We start from the raw sequence: 22,852 nt of genomic DNA, 5'->3' as shown, positions 1-22,852 counted from the left end.
CAGAATTTAATGCAGATAACTGTGAGGTGTTGCATTTTTAGAAGTCAAAGCAGGGCACTGGGGAAGGTTATAGAGCAGAGGGATCTAGGATCAGAAGACATAGGTTTAAAGTGAGAGGGGAAAGATTTATTTGGAACCCGAGGAGGCAAATTTATCACAGAAGTTAGTTCATTTAATTGTTAGTTTATTGTCACGTGTACCGAGGTACAGTGAAAAGCTTTTTTGTTGTGTGCTATCCAGTCGGCGAAAAGATTATACATGATTACAATCAAGCCGTCCAAAGGATAAAGAGAACAATGGTAAGTGCAGTAAAGTCCAATAAAAAAAAGTCAGAGTGTCTCAGTTGCCTGATAATAGCTGGGAAGAAACTGTCCCTGAATCTAAGGTATGCATTTTCACACTTCTGTACCTCTAGCCTGATGGGAGAGGGGAGAAGAGGGAGTGAGACTCGTCCTCGATAATGCTTATGGCTTTGCTGAGGCAGAGTGGTGAAGAGAATGGAAGGGAGGTTGGTTTGGGTGATGGTCCAGGCTACATCCACAACTCTGCAATTTCTTGTGGTCTTGGATTGAGCTGTAACCAAACCATGCTGTGATGCATCCTGATAAAATGCTTTCTGTAGAAGTTGTTGAGAGGACATGCCAAGCTTCCTAAGCCTTCTAAAGTAGAGGCATTGGTGTGCTTTCTTGGCCATTGCTTTGATATAGCTGGTCCAGGACAAGTTGCTGGAGATATTTACACCAAAAAACAATGTTTTTATCCATCTCTACTTCAGCGCCATCAATGTATACCAGGGTATGTGTGCCACTTTGCTTCATGAAGTTGATCACAATCTTTATCTTGCTGACAACGAGGGAATGGTTGTTCTCTTGGCACCAGGTTACGAGTTTCCCATTTTCTTTCCTGTACTCAATCTCATCATTATTTGATATCTGGCCCACTTTGGTAGTGTTGTCTGCGAATTTGTAAATTGAGTTGGATTTGTTATTGGCTGCACAGTCATGGGTGTAAAGAAGGGGGCTGAGAATGCATGCTTGTGGAGCACCAGTGTTGAGGATTCTCATAGAGAATGATTTGTCCCCAATCCTCACTGATTGTGGTCTGTTGGTCAGGAAGCCGAGTATCCAGTTGAAGAGGTGAATGCTGACTCCAAGTTCCACAAGTTTGAGGATGAGGTTGGTTGGGATAATGGTATTAAAAGCAGAGGTGTAGTCTATGAATAGAAGTCTGATGCAGGTGTCTCACTTCTCCAGGTGTTACAAAGATCAATGTAGTTCCAGGGAGATTGCATCAGCTGTAGACCTGTTGTGATGATAGGCGAACTACAGTGGATCACGGTTGTTTTGTAGACTGGATTTAATGCGTTCCATAACCAACCTTTCAAAGCACTTCATGGTGGTGGATGTCAAGGCCAATGGACAGTAGCCGTTAAGGCATGAGGCATGAAAAAGGTTGTGAATCTGTGGAATTCTTTGCCACAGAAGGTTGTGGAGGCAAAGTCAGTGGATATATTTAAGGCAGATTAATACGGGTGTCAGAGGTTATGGGGAGAAGGTAGGAGAATGGGGTTAGAAGGGAGTGATAAATCAGCCATGATTGAATGGCGGAGACTAGATGGGCCGAATGGCCTAATTCTGCTCCTATCACATGATCTTATGAGATCTTGCTTTTCTTTGGCACCGGAACAATAGTGGTCTTCTTGAAGCAGGTGGGTGCCTCAGACAGAGTTGGGAGAGATTAAAGATGCCTGTGAACACTCTGAAAGGAGGTGTTGGGCGAAGCGATCGCCGAACCTGCACTTGGTCTCGCCGATGCAGAGAAAAATGCGAACTGAGCAGAGCGCAGGCTCGGCAATCGCTTCACCCAACACCTCAGCTCAGTTCGCACTAACCAACCTGATCTCCCAGTGGCTCAGCACTTCAACTGCCCCTCCCATTCTGAATCCGATCTTTCTGTCCTGGGCCTCCTCCATTGCCAGAGTGAGACCCAGCGCAAATTGCAGGAACAGCACCTCATATTTCGCTTGGGTAGTTTACACCCCAGCGGTATGAACATTGACTTCTCTAATTTCAGATAGTCCTTGCTTTCTCCCTCCTTCTTTGGAGGAAACCGAAGATCTCGGAGAAAACCCACGCAGGTCACCGGGAGAGCATACAAACACCACAGAGACAAACACCCGTAGTCAGGATCGAACCCAGGCCTCTGGTGCTGTAAGGCAGTAGCTTTAATGCTACGCCACAGTGCCGCAATACTTCTTGACCCAGGGTATTCCTGGCATTTCTTCTCTATACACCAGTATTTTATTTGGACCTTCAAAGGGCAGAATTAGATGCAGCATGGTATTTTTTTAACCAATGACTGCAGCTTCAGTAGAAAATAAATTTTAAAAAGAGATGGAAGGGCGTGTGTGTTGCAGCTGAAGAACATGGAAGTTGGAGAACCAGTAGCATATTTGGGGGAATTCTATACAACTCAAGGAACTTAAACTCAGATTTAATACGGTGCAATCTGAGCTGTCATCATTTTATACTCAAGGGAGGGACCCCACCTTTGGGGATTCTGCCAAGACTTGAAGGGCAGAGGTTGGCCAGATGGGGACATTATTCCTTGAAGCACAGGAGGATGAAGGGTGATCTAATAGAGGTATATAAAATCATGAGGGGAATAGAAAGGGTGAATGCAGTCTTGTAGCCATAGGGGAATAAAAAAACGAGATGACATATGTTTAAGGCTTGAGATGGGAGATTTAATACGTACCTGGGAGACAACTTTTTCCACAGAGGGTGGTGGGTATATGGACTGACCTGCCAATGGAGGTAGTTGAGGCGGATACTGTAACAGCATTTAAAAGCCACTTGGATGGGTACATGGATAGGAACGGTTTAGAGTACACTTATGACCTATTGCTAGAGCCACACCTTGCAAAAAGGAAGGTGGTTGGGGTTGTTGGATGCAATCATCCCAGACCCAGGACATCACTACCAGTTCCCCTGTGTCCCGGGACTAACCATCGTCAGCTGTTTTATCATTGACCTTCTTTCCATCAGAAATGGAGATGTTTGCTGATGATCGCACGATGTTCAACTCATTCACAATCCCTCAGCAACTGAAGTTGCCACTCTTGTATGAAGCAAGATCTAGACAACAATCAGGTGTAAGCTGATCGTGCCCGTTAATATCCACAGTACAGTTGATCTACTGTAGATTCACACTACACCGTCAGTTTGAAGAAGGATCCTGAACCGAAGCATCACCTATCCAGGCATGCTGCCTGACCCTCTGAGTTACTCTAGCATTTTGTGTCCTTTTTTGAAAACCAGCATCTGCAGTTCTTTCTTTCCACACCACAGAAGTGACAGGCAATGACCAGCTCCAACAAGACAAAGTCCAACCCTCTCTCAATGGCATTTTCATTAATTGGTTAATGGCCATCCATATCAAGAAGGTCACCATTGACCAGAAACACAACCATCTCAATCACGTCAATCTATAGCTATGAAAGCAGGTCAGTGGCAGAGTGTTCTGCGATGAGTGGCTCATCTCCTCGCTCCCCAAAGCCTTTCAATGAGATACAATGAGGTCCAGCTCCTAGCAGCATGGTGCGCTGACAACAACCTGGCCCTTAACTCCAAGAAGACCAAGGAGCTCATTGTAGACTTCAGAAAGTCTAGGGGCGGCACGCACACCCCCATCCACATTAACGGGACGGAGGTGGAATGCGTTTCCAGCTTCAGGTTCCTGGGGGTCAACATCTCCGATGATCTCCCCTGGACCCACAATACCTCAACTCTGGTCAAGAAGGCTCACCAGCGTCTCTTCTTCCTGAGGAGACTAAAGAAGGTCCACCTGTCTCCTCAGATTCTGGTGAACTTCTACCGCTGCACCATCGAGAGCATCCTTACCAACTGTATCACAGTATGGTATGGCAACTGCTCTGTCTCCGACCGGAAAGCACTGCAGAGGGTGATTAAAATTGCCCAACGCATCACCGGTTCCTCACTCCCCTCCGTTGAGTCTGTCCAAAGCAAGGTCTCTCCGTTGCCAGACTAGCAGGTCCAGGAACAGCTTCTTCCCTGCAGCTCTTACATTACTCAACACTGTACCTCGGTGATTGCCAATCACCCCACCCCCCCCCCCCGTACACTCCTTCCACCAGGAAAAAATAATAATTGCACTACTGTGACTGTATGCACGTAAATATATTTATTTATTGCTCATATTCTTTGTCGCTCTTCTAGGGAGATGCTAACTGCTTTTTGTTGTCTCTGTACTGTACACTGCACAATGACAATAAAGTTTGAATCTGAAGCACAGATCTGCATTGTGGTGAAATATTCTCTAACTGCCTGGATGAATGCAGCTCCATCAATGTTAAATAAACAGTCCATCCAATTGATACCCTTCTTTCAAGTTGAGTAGGACGAAAGAAAATGGAAATCGTGATACGTCAGAGTTGAATCATTTTGAGGGATCTGATAAGAGCTGTCAAATACTAGGGCATGGCCCTGTGGAGTATTGAGGAGCAACGGCCAGTGTACAGACAAAGATCCTTGAAGGTGACAGCACAGGTAGATGTGGCATGTGGAATGCTTGCTTTCTTAGCTGGGATATAGTATAAAAGCGGGGCGATCTTGTTACGGCTTTATAAAACATTGCCTAGACTTGTGCATTATTATGGATGTTGTACTGCAGGATGGACATGATTGCACTGGAGAGGATGCAAAGGATATTCACCAGGATGTTACCTTGGATGAGTATTTCAGTTACGAGGAGAGACTGGATAGGCTGGATTTGCTTTCCTTTGAGCAGAGGAGAGAGGCAGAAACCTGATAGAGATATAAAAGTTAAGAGATGCATAGATAAAAGAGATAGTGAAAAAAATATGTTCTTACAGCAGAAGAGTTGTAGAGACCTTGGGTTTAAGGTGAGTAGAAAGAGGTTTGGAGGGAATTAGTCATCGGCTTATACAGAAACAGACCCTTTGACCCAATATGCCCATACTGACCTAGGTGCCCCATCTAAGCTAGTCCCATTTGCCTGCGTTTGGCCTACAACCCTCTAGCAATTCTTATCCATGTACTTGTCCAAATGTATCTTAAATGTAATTGTACCTGTGGCACTCATTCCATAAACACCACCCTCAGTGAAAATGCTGCCGCTCAAGTTCCCCTCTCACTTTAAATCTTTGCCATCTGTTTTTTTGGTGCCCCTACCCTGGGTAAAAGACTGTGCATTCACCCTATCAATTCTCCTCAAGATTTTATAAGATCACCCTTAGCCTCCTGCGCTCCAAGGAATAAAGTCCGAGCAACATCCGCGAGAAGAATTGTTACACCCAAAGAGCAGCTGCAATCTGGAATACACTGCAAAGGAAGCAGGAACGCTCACAACATTTGAGAAATATTCAGACAAACACTTGAATAGCCAAGGAAGAGACAGGTAAAGACCAAGTGCTGTCAAATGGGATTAGTGTTGATAAGTACTTGTTGGTTAGCTTGGGCACGACGGGCGTAGCACCTATTTCTGCACTGCTTGACTCAATGTTCCTAAACATTCATTTCCTCCAACACCTTTCACAGTGAATGGCAGGGCACTGGGGATTGTCGCAGAGCAGAGGGGTCAAGGAGTGCAGGTACATAGTTCCTAGAAGTGGTCTCACAGGTAGATAGTGTGGTTAAGAAGGATTTGGGCACATTAGCCTTCATCAAAGAATTGAATACAGAAGTTGGGAAGTTATGTTACATGATATTGATGAGGCTGGGGGTGGAAGATTGCAACCTTCACGTGGTCCGCCCTGTTTCGACTAATGCAATCAACTTGACGTGCACAAAAGGAAGATCAAATAGAACAAGTTGTCCAACAACTTTAGGCTGTGCACGCCACACGAAAGAAGAAGATGAGGCCACATTTGGAGTCATGTGTTCAGTTTTGTATACCGTTATAGGAAAGATGTTGTTAAGCTGGAAAGTGTGCAGAGAAGATTTACGCGAATGTCGCCAGGACTCGAGGCCATGAGCTGTAGGTAGAGGTTGAGCAAGCTGGGACTCTATTCCTTGGAGCGCAGGAGGATGAGGGGTGATCTTATAGAGGTGTATAATATACTGAAGGGATTAAATAAGGTATAATAGGAACATAGGGCCTGTTAACACTCTCTGTCTCTAAAGTCTAAAATTTGACGCCATGTTGACCTGGCAATATATTGACATTTTCCCTCCATTTAAATGCTACCCAAATGAGTGTGATAGAAACATAGAAAATAGGTGCAGGAGTAGGCCATTCAGACCTTTAAGCCAGCGCCGCCATGCAATATGATCATGGCTGATCATCCAAAATCAGTACCCCATTCCTGCTTTCTCCCCATATCCCTTGATTCCGTTAGCCCTAAGAAATATATCTAACTCTTGACAACATCCAGTGAATTGGCCTCCACTGCCTTCTGTGGCAGTGAATTCCACAGATTCACAACTCTATGGGTGAAAAAGTTTCTCATCTCAGTCCAAAATGGCCTACCCTTTATTCTTACACTGTGACCCCCTGGTTCTGGACTCCCCCAACATCAGGAATTTTTTTCCTACATCTAGACTGTCCAATCGCTTCATAATTGTATATGTTTCTATAAGATCCCTTCTCATCCTTCTAAATTCCAGTGAATATAAGCCCAGTCGATCTGCTGAGTACTTCCACCACTTCCTATTTATATTTACCATCCTAATTATCCCTGTGTCATCAGCAAAGTTAGCGACCACACTTTCAGTGCTTTCAAGTCATTTTTATGCTATAAAAAACTGAGGCCTCTGCACACAATTAGTTACATTTTACTCACCAAAGACCCATTAAAGCCTGCTCACTTTTCTGTGTTAGTCAGCCAATCTTCAATCCATTCCAATATATTACCTCCTATTATTTTCCACAAAATCCTTTGATGTGCTACCCCTATCTGGAAATCTACGCGTAGTTTGTCTTTTTTCCACAGCACTTCACTTCTTCCAGGAATTCTAGTTAATTAGTCAGACGTGATTTCCCTTTAACAAAATTATGTTGACTTTATCTAATTACGTGTCATTTTTCTGAGTTTCCCGACATGACATCTTTAAGAAGTTTCTTTCTCAGTGTCCTGCTACAACATCTTAAATAACCACTCACCTGTGTCAAGGCGGGTCAGGGCAGCTTCCATTTTTTCCAAACAATGCTACTATCTACATGGGTTTCTCGTAGAATCCTTGCAGCCATCTTCCTTGAGCCATTTACAAATTACCAACTTACTTTAAGAATCATAAGTTGTGTAGCGTAATTTAAATACAGACCTTTGTGCTTCATGTTCGGAAGAACCAAGCCACGATAATACAGGTAAACAACTCAAGCACTTGACATGCTCAGTGGAAAGTCGATTGATACTCACCAGAGAGGGAATGTCCTCTTCTTATCCCGACTCATTCGGTTTCGGTTGATAGTTGTGGAACATGGCACTGCATCCAAATGATGTGAACTGTTGGGCAGGGTGGGCACCCACTGATTGTTGCGTTTTGCCTTTTGTTCTCTGTACAAGCACAAAGGGGAGAATTCCCATTGCGAGGGAACAAGAATTATCCAGGTGATTATCCATAGAATTTATGATATGTAACCGTGTGAGATTCATTCTTTATGCAAGAAAGAATACTAACCACCTTTAACCCAACTAATGACTACAAAACGAATTAAATCTAGTAAGAAAATATCCAGTCAGCCCTACATAAATCCTGTCAGTACTCGCCTGCACTAAGTACATAATTTAAAGAATTTAAAATAATTTGTGTCTACCTTCGATTTTTACAGCATCTGCAGTTCTTTCTTAAACAACTGCACGTAAACGTAGATGGGTTGGGGAGTACGTTTGGTAAATACGGTATGCTTGTCCTTATTGCTAGGAGCATTGAGCAAAGGAGTCAGGAAGTCATGATACAGCTGTATTATGCTTTGCTTAGGTCGTATTTGGAGTATCGTATACAGTTCTGATCACCCCATTAAAGGAAGGATGTGGAGGCAGACTAGGTTTTCCAGAATGCTGCCTGCATTAGAAGGTTTCAGCTGCAAGAAGAGGTTGGATAAACTTGGATTGTTTTCTTTGGATTGTCAGAGGTTGAGGGGAGACGCGATAGATGTGTATAAAGTTATGAATGGCATAGATAGGGGAAACAGTAAGATCCTTTGTTCCAGGGTGGAAATGTCCAACACTAGAGGGCATAGCTATAGGTCAGTGGAGGAAAGTTTAGTGGAGATGTGCGGGGCAAGTTTTTTTTTTTTTTTTACACAGAGAGTAGTGGGGGCCTGGAACACATTGCCGGTGGTGACGGTGGAGGTAGATATAATAGTGGTGTTTCAGAGGCTTTTAGATGGCACATAAAAGTGCAAGGAGTAAAGGGATACGGATCAGTTTAACTTGTCATCATGTTCGGCGGAAACATTGTGGGTCGAAGGGCGCGTTCCTGTGCTGTACTGTTCAATGTTCTATTCTGCAAATAAAGCTTGTGTATGCACGTGTTGGGAGGTTGAGCTCTGTCAATGTTGACTTGTTCACTGAAGCATTTCATGCATTCCACTCAATGTCTTTAAAACAATCGTGCAATACAGCTCTCTGATAATAAATTTCTACGATGCACCCTGGAAAACGTGGACTGAATTTATCATACACCTTCTTTACCACTCTATCTATTTGTGCTGCCAGCTTCAGTGAGCTATGAACTTGGACTTGAAGATCCCTCTGCACATCATTGATGTTAAGGGTCTTGCCATTAACTGTATACTCTCCCCTTACATTCATCCTCCCAAAGTGCAACACCTCACACTAGCTCGGATTAAACTCCACCTGCGATTTTTACTACCATTTATGCAACTGATCTATATTCCAATGTATCTTCTGACAGCATTTTTCATTCTCTGTAACTCGTCCAATTTTGGTGTCATCAGCAAACTTACTCACCAACCCATCGGCATTTGTATCCGTCATATATATCAAAGCACAAGTAATGCAACTAAACTGCTGAAGTTGCAATGGGATAAGCTTTTGTGATTGATCGGAGGATACAGCATGGAAACAGACTCTTTGGCTGACCCTAGATCATCCGTTCACACTCGTTCAGTTGTCCACTTTCTCATCCACTCCCTACACACTACGGGCAATTTATAGAGGACAATTAACCTGCAAACATGCATATCTTTGGAATGTGGGAGGAAACCAGAGCACCCGGAGAAAACTGGAGAACCCAGAGGAAACCGACGCATTCACTGAGAATGTGAAAACTCCACATAAACATCACCCAAGGTCAGGATTGAATCCTAATCTCCGGCACAATGACACAGCAGCTCTACCAGCTGCATCATCCGAGTTCCAGACAGGAAGCAATTGGTTTAATTGGTTCTATGGAATAGTTTCCTTATGTATGTAGTTTATTGGAGGCAAAATAGAAAATTGTGCCACAAAAATTTGCGGGGACGTCACTGTGGTATTTGACAAGTCTATGAGTTGGTTAACATGGCAGATTGCATATGAAGCAAATCTAAAATGGAAACTGTTGGAAACAGACAATATTCAAGATTGATGTTAGGCCACATGCATGTCTGGTACAGTGGAACGTAGAGACACAAACTGATGTGGATCATAATAATGTACTGTCTTGGGAATCCGAGTACGGAGTAAACACTCAACCCAAGCCGGTGACGTTTGAACCCTAACCTGACCAGCACCATTTCTTTATAGCCCAAATTAAACACACAGCCAGTAAGCACCCGCCTAACAGTAATGCTTGTCCCTTGTGCAATCTTTGGCTAACATGCCAATGTGTACTTTGAAAAATCAAAGCATTAGTGTACTTATGTAGATCAGGCCTAGCTAACTGCCCAGAGAACATGCAATATTTTTCAAAGCTGACCCAAACCCAAGACACACTTACAGGCGCATTAGGATTGGAGTCAGGCAGGCTCGTAACAAAAATGGACAATTCTCCAGGCAGACAAGATGGATAAGTGTAAGATACAAGGAATTGCAAGACAAATTATTTGTATTAGATATTTCCTTTGCAGATGCAGCTAAATTGAATAACATTGTGTGTGAATCAGTGTATTGCCCTGGGACATTGTACAAGATAATCCCAAGATACTGGATAGATCAGAAAGAATATTTAATATGCTGGGCAAGAGAAAACCAATTGAGGAGTGAATGAGATTTATGCTGCTGCTCTGTGAGCCACCAAAGACTCCATAGGTCAAATGGGATATTTCCACACCATAAGGGGTTATGTATAAGAAAATGCATGAGAAATTATTTGAAGTAGGAAATGGGCTTGTGTGTCTATGTGTATGTATACTATACTCGGACAGTGTTAGACACTGACATCACCTGAAATAGAGCAGCACTCACTGTGTGGAGAAAGTAAGACTGTGCTTCGAACAAACACTGCATGAGATATAGTTATACAGCATGGAAACAGGTCATTCGGCCCAACTTGCCCACACCACTCAACATATCTCACCTACAGTAATCCCACCCACTTGCATTTGGCCTATAGCCCTCTAAAATTGTCCTATCCATGTACCCGTCGAAACGTTTCTTAAACGTTACGATATTAACGTTTGATACATCATATGTAATGTACCAGTCTGTATTGGGATTGTGCTAGATAGAAACATAGAAAATAGGTGCAGGAGTAGGCCATTCGGCCCTTCGAGCCTGCACCGCCATTCAATATGATCATGGCTGATCATCCAACTCAGTATCCTGTACCTGCCTTCTCTCCATACCCCCTGATCCCTTTAGCCACAAGGGCCACATCTAACTCCCCAGATCTAAACAAATCCCCAGGATAGAAGAAATATGTAGGAACACCTGCACATGTTGGGTCCAGCATTTTGTGTGTATCCCAGGTATATAGGCACGATTGGGTGTGTGATGTACAACAATATTATTGGATGACATGGTATTTGAGAAAGGCCAATGTACCATATTGTGGTATTGTTGGGGACAGCAACTGAGATGTTTCAGTCAAGGCTGCACCAAGATTAGAGCTGATAATGTTTCAGACAGAGACTACCTGGGATAGTGATGGGGTAGACAATGTTAAATACCAGCTGTACCTGAGGTAGGAGGGGGGTTCCGTGCTGATTGAGATCGCCTTGTACTTTTCATCATTACCTTCCAGGATTTCTTCAACTTCCACTGCCTTAAGAAGCGTTACACTGGTAGCTAAAGTGGTATAACCATGATCTGATCAATTAAAAAAACACAACATAAATACTTGAAATGCACCTTTTAATCTAAAGCTCTAAAATTGAACGTTTTGTCGAGATGGCGATTTCAATCCCTCGTGTGCTTAATGCCTTTTTTCAGTGACTCAGAATAAACAGCATGTCCTGCTTCAAGGTTTGAGCACTCCAAAATGTGCAACAGACAACAGTGACAGTCTCCCTAATGATCCCGTCTGCAAAACTCCCATCTGTGGTGCTCTTTTGTTCCCTGGCAGCAGTGGATAAGTGGCCAAGGGTAGCAGCAAAGTACAGGGTACTTGCATTCTCAGTGTCACAATTTATACAGGGTCGAGCTACATTTCCACCAGTTCATCTTGGTTGCCAATCTGTATCTGTGATATAGACAATAAACAAGACAATAGGAGCGGGAGTAGGCCATTCGGCCCTTTGAGCCAGCATCGCCATTCACTGCGATCATGGCTGATCATCCACACTCAGTACCCCGTTCCTGCCTTTTCCCCATATCCCCTGACTCCGCTATCTTTAAGAGCTCTATCCAACTCTCTTGAAAGCAGTGAATTAGCCTCCACTGCCTTCTGAGGCAGAGAATTCCACAGATTCACAACCTTCTGTGTGAAAAAGTTTTTCCTTATCTCCGTTCTAAATGGCTTACCCCTTATTCTTAAACTGTGACCCCTGGTTCTGAACTCCCCCAACATCGGGAACACGTTTCCTGCGTCTAGCTTGTCTAAACCCTTAAAAACCTTATATGTTTCAATAAGATCCTCTCTCATCCTTCTAACTCCAGAGTATACAAGCCAAGCCACTCCATTCTATCAACATATGACATCTTACCCCACCCTTTCCTCACATCACCAAGTGCAGATCCACCATTCATGCCTTGTCACCTTTAACTTTCAGTCTGCCAGTGTATTCCTGGCCAGCTTCACTCATTCTTGTGATCTCACTTGTAAAAACACCATGCACTTGGCATGATTTCAAAATTCCCATTGTTTCAAAACTTTTTACAGGCTCCTCACTTCCAGTCTCCGTCAATGATGCTAACTCTACACCCATCTAACTTTGCTGATGACATAAAAGATGATGGCGTTGTCGATAGTGAGGAAGGTTATCCAAAGCTACAGCAGGATAAAGATCAAGTGTAAAGTAGGGTGGAGCATCAGCTAGTGAAACTTAAAGTGCAAGGTGATGCATTTTGAGAAGTTAAATAGGGTAGGGCCTATACTGTAAATAGTAGGGGACTAAAAATGTCGATGAACAGAGAGTAATTCTCAGATTCTCTGTCTCCATTGCATCTATGAGGTTTTCTGTTCAAGGACATCTGAAATGTCTTAATTTTTTTAAATGAGGATTCTCCTTGACTGTGATTGATAGAGTCCACTTCTGCATCACCTCCATTTCACCACACCCTGTCCCCCAGACAGAACAGGGGGAGAGTTCCCTTCGTGCTTTCCTTTCACCCCCCACATCATTCTTTGTCATTTCCACCAGCTGCAATGCAATCCCACCACGAATCACATCTTCCTCTCCCCACCCTTTATTCCTCTCCATTCCCGCAGGTGTAACACCTGCTCCTACGCCTCCTTGCTCCACCATCCAGGGACCTAAACAACCCTTGCAGCTGAGCAGAGATTCACCTGCATCTCATCCAACCTTCTCTATTAACTGCAGATGCTGGAATCTTCAGCAAAAATAAGTGTGTGGGAAGCTCAGCAGGTCATGCAGCATCTGTGGAGGGAAATGGGCAGACAATGTTTTGGTTAAGGACCCTTCTTCAGACTTAGCTTTTTGCTTATCTATTGCATTAGGTGCTTGCAATGTGACCACCTCTAGGTCAGCGAGATTACGTAGGCAAATGTTTTCTACAACATCTGCATTCTGTTGACCATGGACAACTTGAACTTCCAGTTGCAAGCTATTCCAACTCTCCTTCCCATTCGCAACCGGGCTGCCTTAACTTGGCCATCTGCACTGCCAGGGTGAGACCAAACACACACCAGATGAAAAGCACCTTGTGTATTTGGGTAGTCTTAACCCAGCATCATGAAAATTGAATTCTCCAGTTTCAGATTGTGGATCACCCTCACCTGTTCCTTTTCCCATCTTCCTCACACTGCCCCTCTTCCTTTTCCTTTCTTCTGCTCCAACAAGGTGCTCTCACTCCACCTCTCCTTTCCAAAACAACCCCCTCCAATAACCTAGTTTCCTTCCTCTCCCCTACTGTTCCCATCTGCCACCATCCCTCTCTTGTAGAAACAAGGAACTGCGGATGCTGCTTTATACCAAAGATAGACACAAAGTGCTGGAATAACTCAGCAGGTCAGACAGCATCTCTGGAGAAAAAGTATGGATGATGTTTTGGGTCGGGATCCTTCTTCAGGCTGAAGCTTTGGGGTGGGGGGGGTGTGGCCTCCAGCTGCATCCAGGGTTCCAGATGCGAGATTAAAGATCAGGACCAATCAGGGGCAGCCGCAAATGACCTTGGGCAGGGACGTCCTGGTTGGTCCATTGTTGGTTAGGGAATGTGTGACAAATACAAATAATGGTGGAGAACTGTGGAATTGATTAAACGACAAGGATGGAGGAAGCGAGCAAGGGGGTAGGGGGAGGCGAGGGAGGGGAGTGTAAGATGATGTTACTTAAAATTAGAGAATTCAATGTTTATACCACGGGGGTGGAAGCTGCCCAAGTGAAATACGAGGCACCGTTCCTCCAATTTGTGCGTGGTCTCACTCTGATAATGGAGGAGGGTCAGACCAGAAAGGCCAGTATGGGAATGGGAAGGGGAGTTGAAATGGTTAGCGACCAGGAGAATACCGTATGCCCAGACGGGCCGAGTGTGAGTGAACAGCGAAACAGTCGCGGCATTTACATTTGGTCTCACCGAGGTACATGAGCCCACATCGGGAACTCCGGTTGCAGTAGATGAGATTATGAGATTAGAGGGGGTACATGTGAACCTCTGTCTAACATGAATGGACGTCAGGGCCCCTGGATAGAGTTGAAGGATGAGGTATAAGGTAATAATAATAATAATAATAAATTTTATTTATGGGCGCCTTTCAAGAGTCTCAAGGACACCTTACAAAAATTTAGCAGGTAGAGGTAAAACATGTAAGGGGAATGAAATAAATAGTAGAGACACGACTAGTATACAAAGTAAAGGCAGAATACAATTCAAAACACAATATGAGGCAATTAATGCACAGATGACAAGGGAGGGGGATGTGGGGCTAAGGATAGGCAGAGGTGAAGAGATGGGTCTTGAGGCGGGACTGGAAGATGGTGAGGGACACGGAATTGCGGATCAGTTGGAGGAGGGAGTTCCAGAGCCTGGGAGCTGCCCTGGAGAAGGCTCTGTCCCCAAAACTGCAGAGGTTGGACTTGTGGATTGAGAGGAGACCGGCTGATGTGGATCTGAGGGACCGTGAGGGCTGGTAGGGGGAGAGGAGGTCAGTGAGATATGGGGGGGCCAGATGGTGGAGGGCTTTGTAGGTGAGGATCAGGATTTTGTAGGTGATCCGGTGGGAGATGGGAAGCCAGTGAAGTTGTTTGAGGACTGGAGTGATGTGATGCCAGGATTTGGTGTGGGTGATGAGTCGGGCGGCTGCGTTCTGGACCAGTTGGAGTCGGTTGATGTAGATGGAGCTGATGCCAAGGAGAAGTGAGTTGCAATAGTCCAGTCGGGAGGAGATGAAGGCATGGATGAGCCTTTCAGCAGCGGGAGGTGTGAGAGAGGGTCTGAGTTTGGCGATGTTGCGGAGATGAAAGAAGGAGGTTTTAATGACATGGCGGATGTGAGGCTCAAGGGAGAGGGTGGAATCAAAGATCACGCCAAGGTTGCGGGCCTTGGGAGATGGGGAGACAGTGGTGCCGTCGATGGTGAGAGTGGGGTTATTGATTTTGCTAGGTGTTGCATCTCCTGCAGTCACAGGGGAAAGTACCTGGGGAGGCCATGGTTTGGGTGTGAAGTGATGAGTTAACCAAGGTGTTGCAGAGGGAGCAGTCCTTGCCACCTTGTTGGACGCAGAGGCTGGTGGGGTGAAAGGTGAGGACCCAGGGAGGGCAGTACGATGGGGGGCAGGGGAGATACGTGCAAAGGCCTCATCTATGACAGAAGGGGGAACCCTCGTTCCCTGAAAAATTAGCACATCTCAGTTGTCCTAGTATGCTACATCTCATCTTGGGAGCAGATGCAGCGGAGACGGAGGAATTACGAGTAGTGAAGAGCATTATTGCAAGAAGCAGGTTGGACAGAATTGTATTCCACATAGTTGAAGAGTCAGTGGGTTTGTAATAGATGTCCGTCGATAGTCTTCTCCTGCGATGGCGACAGAAAGATCGAGAAAAGAGGGAGAGGGATCGGAGATAGCCCAAGTGAATTTGAGGGTACCTGAGCCGCCGAGCTACACCTGGTCCAACTCATCCATGCTGACCAAGATGCCCTATCTAAGCAAGCCTCATTTGTCCGTCTTTGGCCCATATCCTTCTAAACCCTTCCTGTCTATCCACCTGTCCAAATGTCTTTTAAGTGGTGTTATAGTACCTGCCTCAACACTGGCAGGTACTATGGCACCTCCGATTCCCCTATACTATTCACCCTTATTTATTCCCTTCATGATTTTCTACATCTCCACAAGATCACCCCTCAGCCACCTGTGCTGCCAATTACAAATTCCTAACCTGTCCAACCTTTCCCTGTAGCTCAGCACTCTTTCCCGATTAATAGCATCCTTCCTATAACAGGGTGAGCAAAACTGAACACAGTACTCCAAGTTTGTTCTCACCAACGTCTTGTACAATCAAAACAATGCGTCCCAACTTCAAAACTCACCCTGACCAATGCAGGCCAATATGCCAAAAGCCTTCTTGGCCACACTATCGACCTGTGATACTGCTTTCAAGGAATTGTATACCTGTATTTCCTAGATCTCTCTGCACTATAACAACCCCAAAGGGCCCTACCATTCACCGAAGGTACTGCCCTAGCTTGACTTCCCAAAATGCAACACTTATCTGCATTAAACTCCATTAGCCATTCCTCAGCCCGCTTGCTCAGCTGATCGACAGTCTGCTGTAATTTCAGATAATTATCTTCACTATATATGATACTATCCACTTTAGTGTCATCAGCAAACTTACAAATCACGCCTTATACATTCTCATTCAAATCGCTGGTATAAACCACAAATAGCAAAGGGCCCATCATTGATCCCTGATGCATACCACTCTACCCCTATTTAATACCCTCCCAACAAGGTGATTATCCCTTTGTTATTTCTCAACTCCACCGATATAACCTCACTGGACAAACCATCAGTAATCTCAATCAGTAAGGCTGTGACGTTCCCCTCTGCCGTTGCACATCAGACAGGCCCCCTCACTGTCCGTCTTCAAAACCAGTCTTAAAACCCTTTTCTATTCCTTGGCTTTTGACCCTGCATGAGACTTTGCTCCTGTTTTAGTGTTTTTAATGTTTTTTATTGTTTTTACTCTCTCTTTTAATGTTTTTATTGTCTTGTAATAATTTTTTGTTCATGATTAGTCATGTACAGCACTTTGTTGCACCAGTGGTTGTTTTTAAAGTGCTCTATAAATAAAGTTATTATTATTATTATTATTATTATTAACCAATAAAACAACTCCCCCTCCTCTTTTAGTTGGTAAGATGGGTTAAGCGATGGCCAATGGAATTTAGTAAATGTAGGTAAGGCGACACAGAAGCGCAGCGGTATAGTTGCTGCCTGACAGCGCCAGAGACCCTGACTACGGGTGCTCTCTGTACCAAGTTTGTATGTTCTCCCTGTGACTACATGGGTTTCCTCCCACATTCCAAAAACGTGCAGGTTTGTAGGTTAATTGGCCTCTGTAAATTACCCCTAGTGTATTGGATAGATTCAGTGTATGGGTGATCGTTGGTCGGCGTGGACTCGGTGAGCCGAAGGGCCTGTTTCCATGATGAATCTCTAAACTATACTAAAATAAACAGGTAGTTCTGCCATAATGCATGTTTCCATAACACAAATTGGATAGAACACGACTGATGACTAAAGCAACGCCATTTGGATCACACAGGCTGTGTTGGTTATAAAGCTATTTATAACACCATAGTTACTTTGGAAATTGACAAGCAGAAAAAAAACTGTCTTCGAGAAATGTCGCAAAAAAACCCTGTCATCATGCAATCTCCCCACAGTGATCAGATATCATTATCTCTTAAGAAAGAACACAGTCTGCAAGTTTCACTGCAGGCCAACGAAAATTAACAAGCAACCACTTCTATTGACACTCGTGCAACCACTCTATGAACAAATTAACATACAACCTTTAGTATTTCAAGCTTGTGGCCAAAAAAATAAACATAGCTATAAAACATCTTTATTTTTGAAAATCCTGTAGAAAAATAATTTTGATATTACGAGTCTGAAATTCACGCCTTAAACTCGCTTTATCCCCCATTGACACAATTTTGATACATGATTGTTAATCAAGATACGCAATTGTCAGCAGAACTACCTGTGTGAGCTGATGGACGTTTGGAGAACAAATATGGATAGGACATACACTTTGAATAGCAAGACCTGAGGGAGTATTGAAGAACAAGTGTATGTTCAAGGATCCCCGACAGTGACAGCATAGATAGCTATGATGGTAAAGAATCCATATGGGATACTTGTCTTCATTAACGGGGTTAGAGCATTTAAGAGCAGGGGGATAGACACAAAATGCTGGAATAACTCAGCAGGACAGGCAGGACTCCAGCATTTTATGTCTATCTTTAGAGTAAACCAGCATCTGCAGTTCCTTCCTACACATAAGAACTTGTGGGGGATTTTGGAACAACTTTATAGAGCATTGATTGGGCCACAGGTGGAGTACCTCGCACGGTTCTGGTCACCACAATATAGATAGGACATAATTACAGTGGAGAGGATGCAGAGGAGATTCACCAGAAGGTTGCAATACACATTAATGTTGGAATGGAATGTTTCAATAATGTGGAAAGACTGAATAGGCTGTTTTCTTTGGAGCACAGTAAGAGAGTTTTACAAAATTATGTGGGGGTTCGAATGGGTGGTTACTGTGCAACTTTGCAAAGGTATTCAAACGCATGAGTCTAGAGCAAGTGGTAATAGGTGTAGAAGGGTTCTGAAGAACTTTTGCAATCAAAAGCTGATTAGAATCTGGATCACTGTCTGAGGGCTGTTGGAAGCAAGTATCCTTATAACATGAGAAGCTTCTACAAGAGCTCTAAAATCAGTAACATATAGAAGGTTAGAGGCAAAGTGCAGGTAAATGGATTGGTATAGATGGGCTTCTGATGGTTGGCATGGACATGGTGTGACAAAGACCCGGTTTCTTTGCTTTATGACGCTAACTAGCTTCCAAGTTAATGAGGCTCTGAAGAGGGCGCAGAAGAGGTTTATCACAATACTGCCTGAATTAAAGGGTATTAGCTACAAGGAGAGGTTGGACAAACTTGGATTGTTTTCTCTGGCGGGTCAGAGGTTGAGGGGAGACCAGATAGTAGTTTATAACATTGAGAACATAGATAGGGTAGATAGTCAGAATATTTTTCTTAAGATTGGAAATGTCAAATACGAGAGGGCATATGATCAGATGTAGAAAGTTTAAATGACATGTGCGGCACAACTTTTGTTTTTACACACAGGGAGTGGTGCAAGCCATGACAGCGTTGTGGTGGAAGCAAATATGATAGTGGCATTTAAGAGACACATTAATGTGCCGGGATTAATGTGCCGGGATATCAAGCATATGCAATCATCACATTCGTCACAAACATAATGGATTGAAGGGTCCATCCCGGTGCTGTTCTATGTTAAGTCATGCAACAGAGAAAAAAAACACTGTTTGACTTCACATATCGTGGGAGAGATTAGAACCAGAGGGCATGGTCTCAGAATTAGAAGATGCCCATTTAAAATTGAGGTGAGAAAGAATCAAGGGTAATGGGGAAAGGGCAGGCACATTGACTTCAAGAATGTTGGACCAGCCAAGAACCCATTGACTGGCAAAGCAGTCTCAAGGGGATGAATTTATTTGAAGCAGTTAAAGTGCCACTGCCCAGTGGAGCAGTCAACAAGCAGAATTCCTCCATGAATTCCCAATGACTTCAGTTTTATTAAGGCACCTTAAAGCCTTTTAAGGCACCTAAGGCAGTTATTTTTCCCTCATCCATGGAAGTTTAATGACATCTCTTTGAGAATGTTGGTGCATGGTGAAAGTAGGAGTGGAGTTAGGACGTAACTGTTGAATTAGGACATGGCACATTAAACAAACTCACACATATAAACAATCTGAAGAAGTGTCTCGATCCGAAATGTCACCCATTCCTTCTCTCCAGAGATGCTGTCTGTCCCGCTGAGTTGCTCCAGCAATATGTGTCTACCTTCAATTTAAACCAGCATCTGCATATTTCCTACACATAGAACTAGCTTGCTAGATTTCAGGGAGGACACTATTCTGCATAGTGTCAGTATCTTCTGGAGGGGGGGTGGAGGACAATGGAGAGAATAAATAAAAACTGTAGCAAAGCTGTTCCAACCAGAACAACTGACTCCAGCTCTTTCAGTAACATTCACTGTAACGGTCAGCATTGCAATACAACTACTGCTGTTGACGAAGTGTCACAGACCTACCGTGTGAAGATGCTACAATTTTCTTCCTTTCTTCAACTGTGGCCAGTCGCCGACAAAGAGATGGATACCGCTTGTACAGTGAGCCCCTAAACATGCGCAGGTAGTTACCCACCTAAAACAGAGAGGAATTTAACTCATCCATAAGCAAGGCAAGAATAAAGAGAAACAGACAGATCTGAAAGACTGTTTACAAGCCAAGGATGTCCCGAGAGACATCCCAGTGAAATTGTGGGGGGAGGAGAGCACGGGGGGGGGGGGGGGGGGGGGGGGGGGTGGGGGGGAAGAGAACCCGGGGGGGGTGGGTGGGGGGGGGAAGAGAACGCGGGGGGAGGAGAACGTGGAGAGGAGAGTGGGGGGTGGGGAGAACACAGGGGGTGGGGGAGGAGGACGCGGGGGCGGGGGTGGGGGGAGGAGGACGCGGGGGTGGGGGGAGGAGGACGGAGGGGGGTGGCGAGGGGGTACAGGGTAGGGGTAGGAGTGAGTGGGGGGGGGGAAGAAGTGGGGGTGGGAGGAAGGAGTGAATGGGGGGGAAGGAGTGAGTGGGGGTGGGGGGAAGGAGTGAGTGGGGGTGAAGGAGTGAGTGGGAGGTCAGGGGGAAGGAGTAGGGGATGGAGGGAGGAGTGGTTGGGTGAGGGTTGGAGTGAGTGGGGGTGGAAAGAGGGTGGGGATGAGGGTAAGGAGGGGGTGGAGTGAAGGAACGGTTTGGGGGGGGGGGGGAGGAGTGCGGGGGGGAGGAGTGAGTGCGGTTGCATTGAATGGGCGACGGTGGATTGGAGTGAATGGGAGAAGGGGGCGAGTGGAGGAAGAGAGGGCAGAGGCCGTGTGAGGGGAGGACGGTGTTGGTCGGTGTCGGAGGGGCATGCCGGAGTCTCGCACTGACCTCCGAGCCGATCATGTACCACTCGCCCGCCTCCTCCAGCTGGAACTTCACCGGCTTCTGCCCGAACGTTTTGTTCAGCGCCATCTTCCCTGCGCGCTCACTGGCGCGCATGCGCCAAGGCACACGAGCGCAACAGAGACTGGGTGGGGAACACAACACACACATAGAAACATAGAAAGTAGGTGCAGGAGCGGGCCATTCGACCCATCGAGCTAGCACCGGCATTCAATATGATCATGCCTGATCATCCAAAATCAGTACCCCGTTCCTGCTTTCCCCCCATATCCCTTGATTCCCTTAGCCCTAAGAGCTAAATTTAACTTTCTTGAAAACATCCAATGAATTGGCCTTCAGTGGCAGGGAATTCCACAAATTCACAACTCTCTGGGTTTAAACATGTTTCCTCATCTCAGTCCTAAATGGCCTACTCCTTATTCTTAAACTGTGACCCCTGGTTCTGGACTCCCCCAACATCGGGGACATTTTTCCTGCATCTAGCCATCCCAATCTTACATGTTTTTTAATGTTTCTATAAGATACCCTCTCATCCTTCTAAATTCCAGCGAATTGAAGCCCAGTCGACCCATTCTTTAATCATACGTCAGTCCCGCCATCCCGGGAATTAACTTCGTGAACCTACGCTGCTCTCCCTCAATAGCAATAATGTCCTTCCTCAAATTAGGAGACCAAAACTGCACACAATACTCCAGGTGCGGTCTCACCCGGGCCCTGTGCAGCTGCAGTAGGACCTCCTTGGTCCTAAATACAAATCCTCTCGCAATGAAGGCCAACATGCCATTCGCTTTCTTCACTGCCTGCAGTATCTGCAGGCTTACTTTCAGTGACTGATGAGCAAGGACACCCAGATCTCGTTGTACTTCCACTTTTCCTAACTTCACACCATTCAGATAATAATCTACCTTACTGTTCTTGCCACCAAAGTGGATAACCTCACATTTATCCACATTAAGCTGCATCTGCCCACTCACCCAACCAGTCCAAGTCACCCTGCATCCTCATAGGATCCTCCTCACAGTTCACACTGCCACCCAGCTCTGTGTCATCTGCAAATTTGCAAATGTTACTTTTAATCCCTTCATCAAAATCATTGATGTATATTGTAAATAGCTGCAGTCCCAACACCGAGCCTTGCTCGGTACCCCACTAGTCATTGCCTGCCATTCTGAAAGAGACCCGTTAATCCCTACTCTTTGTTTCCTGTCTGCCAACCAAATGTTCTATCCGTCAGTACCCTACCCCCAATAATAATCTGCCTTCCTGTTTTTGCCACCAAAGTGGATAACCTCACATTTATCCACATTATACTGCATCTGCCATGCATCTGCCCACTCACCCAACCTATCCAAGTCGCCCTGTCGCCTCATAGCTTCCTCCTCGCAGCCCACACTGCCACCCAGCTTTGTGTCATCGCAAACTTAGCGATGTTAGATTTAATTCCTCGTCACACACCCGGGGGACACCCACAACCAAAGATTATAGAGGAGCCTTTAGGATCTTTGCCCGGGACACCCACAACACCCGGGACACACACACACCCGGGACACACACACATACACCCGGGGCACACACACATACACCCGGGGCACCCACAACACCCGGGCCACACACACACACCGGGACACACACACACCCGGGACACACACATACACGGGACACGCACACACACATACACGGAACACGCACACACCAGGAACACACACACTCGGGGGACACAAGTCAGGACAGAAGACTGTTCCTGGTAACGCTGGACAGGGCGGAATACACAACCGGGGGAGACGGGACTGGCCGGAACAAAGACGTAGGGAACACAGGTTCGGGCGGAACACAAACCCGGAGGTCCGGGATTGAAGAAGGATCTCGATGCGGGATGTCTCGGGTTGTAGAGATGCCGCCTGAGCCGCTGAGTTACTGCGGTTGTTGCGTCAATGTCCGGACTCGCAATCACCTTCCCGGGTGACACGGGAGCGGCCGGATGTCGCATCGTCACTCTCGTACACTCGGTATCTTCACTCCACACTCTCAGTATTGATGAGACGTCAGCCGTCCATTTCCC

The 22,852-nt window shown here is 45.4% G+C and overlaps 1 protein-coding gene across 4 annotated transcripts in view; it reads right to left on the bottom strand.

Moving 5' to 3' along the window:
- Nucleotides 1-20,916, bottom strand: part of smarcb1 (SWI/SNF related, matrix associated, actin dependent regulator of chromatin, subfamily b, member 1) — a 35,443-nt gene extending 14,527 nt beyond the window's left edge. For 2 of the 4 annotated variants that reach the window (XM_033043405.1, XM_033043407.1), the window contains exons 1-4: nt 20,779-20,916; nt 19,899-20,010; nt 11,107-11,236; nt 7,400-7,537 (exon numbers count right to left, since the gene is read on the bottom strand). In XM_033043405.1, the coding sequence (XP_032899296.1) occupies nt 7,400-7,537; nt 11,107-11,236; nt 19,899-20,010; nt 20,779-20,889 (491 nt within the window). In that variant the 5' untranslated portion in view covers nt 20,890-20,916. The remainder of the gene's footprint in view (nt 1-7,399; nt 7,538-11,106; nt 11,237-19,898; nt 20,011-20,778) is intronic. The other 2 variants (XM_033043406.1, XM_033043408.1) reach the window with 1 other exon arrangement.
- Nucleotides 20,917-22,852: the final 1,936 nt, after the last annotated feature.

The sequence above is a fragment of the Amblyraja radiata genome, chromosome 25, assembly GCF_010909765.2.
Source record: "Amblyraja radiata isolate CabotCenter1 chromosome 25, sAmbRad1.1.pri, whole genome shotgun sequence".
In the NCBI taxonomy this organism is placed as follows: domain Eukaryota; kingdom Metazoa; phylum Chordata; class Chondrichthyes; order Rajiformes; family Rajidae; genus Amblyraja; species Amblyraja radiata.
The sequence above is the reverse complement of the archived record's forward strand: the minus strand, read 5'-3'. Positions and strand labels throughout refer to the sequence as shown.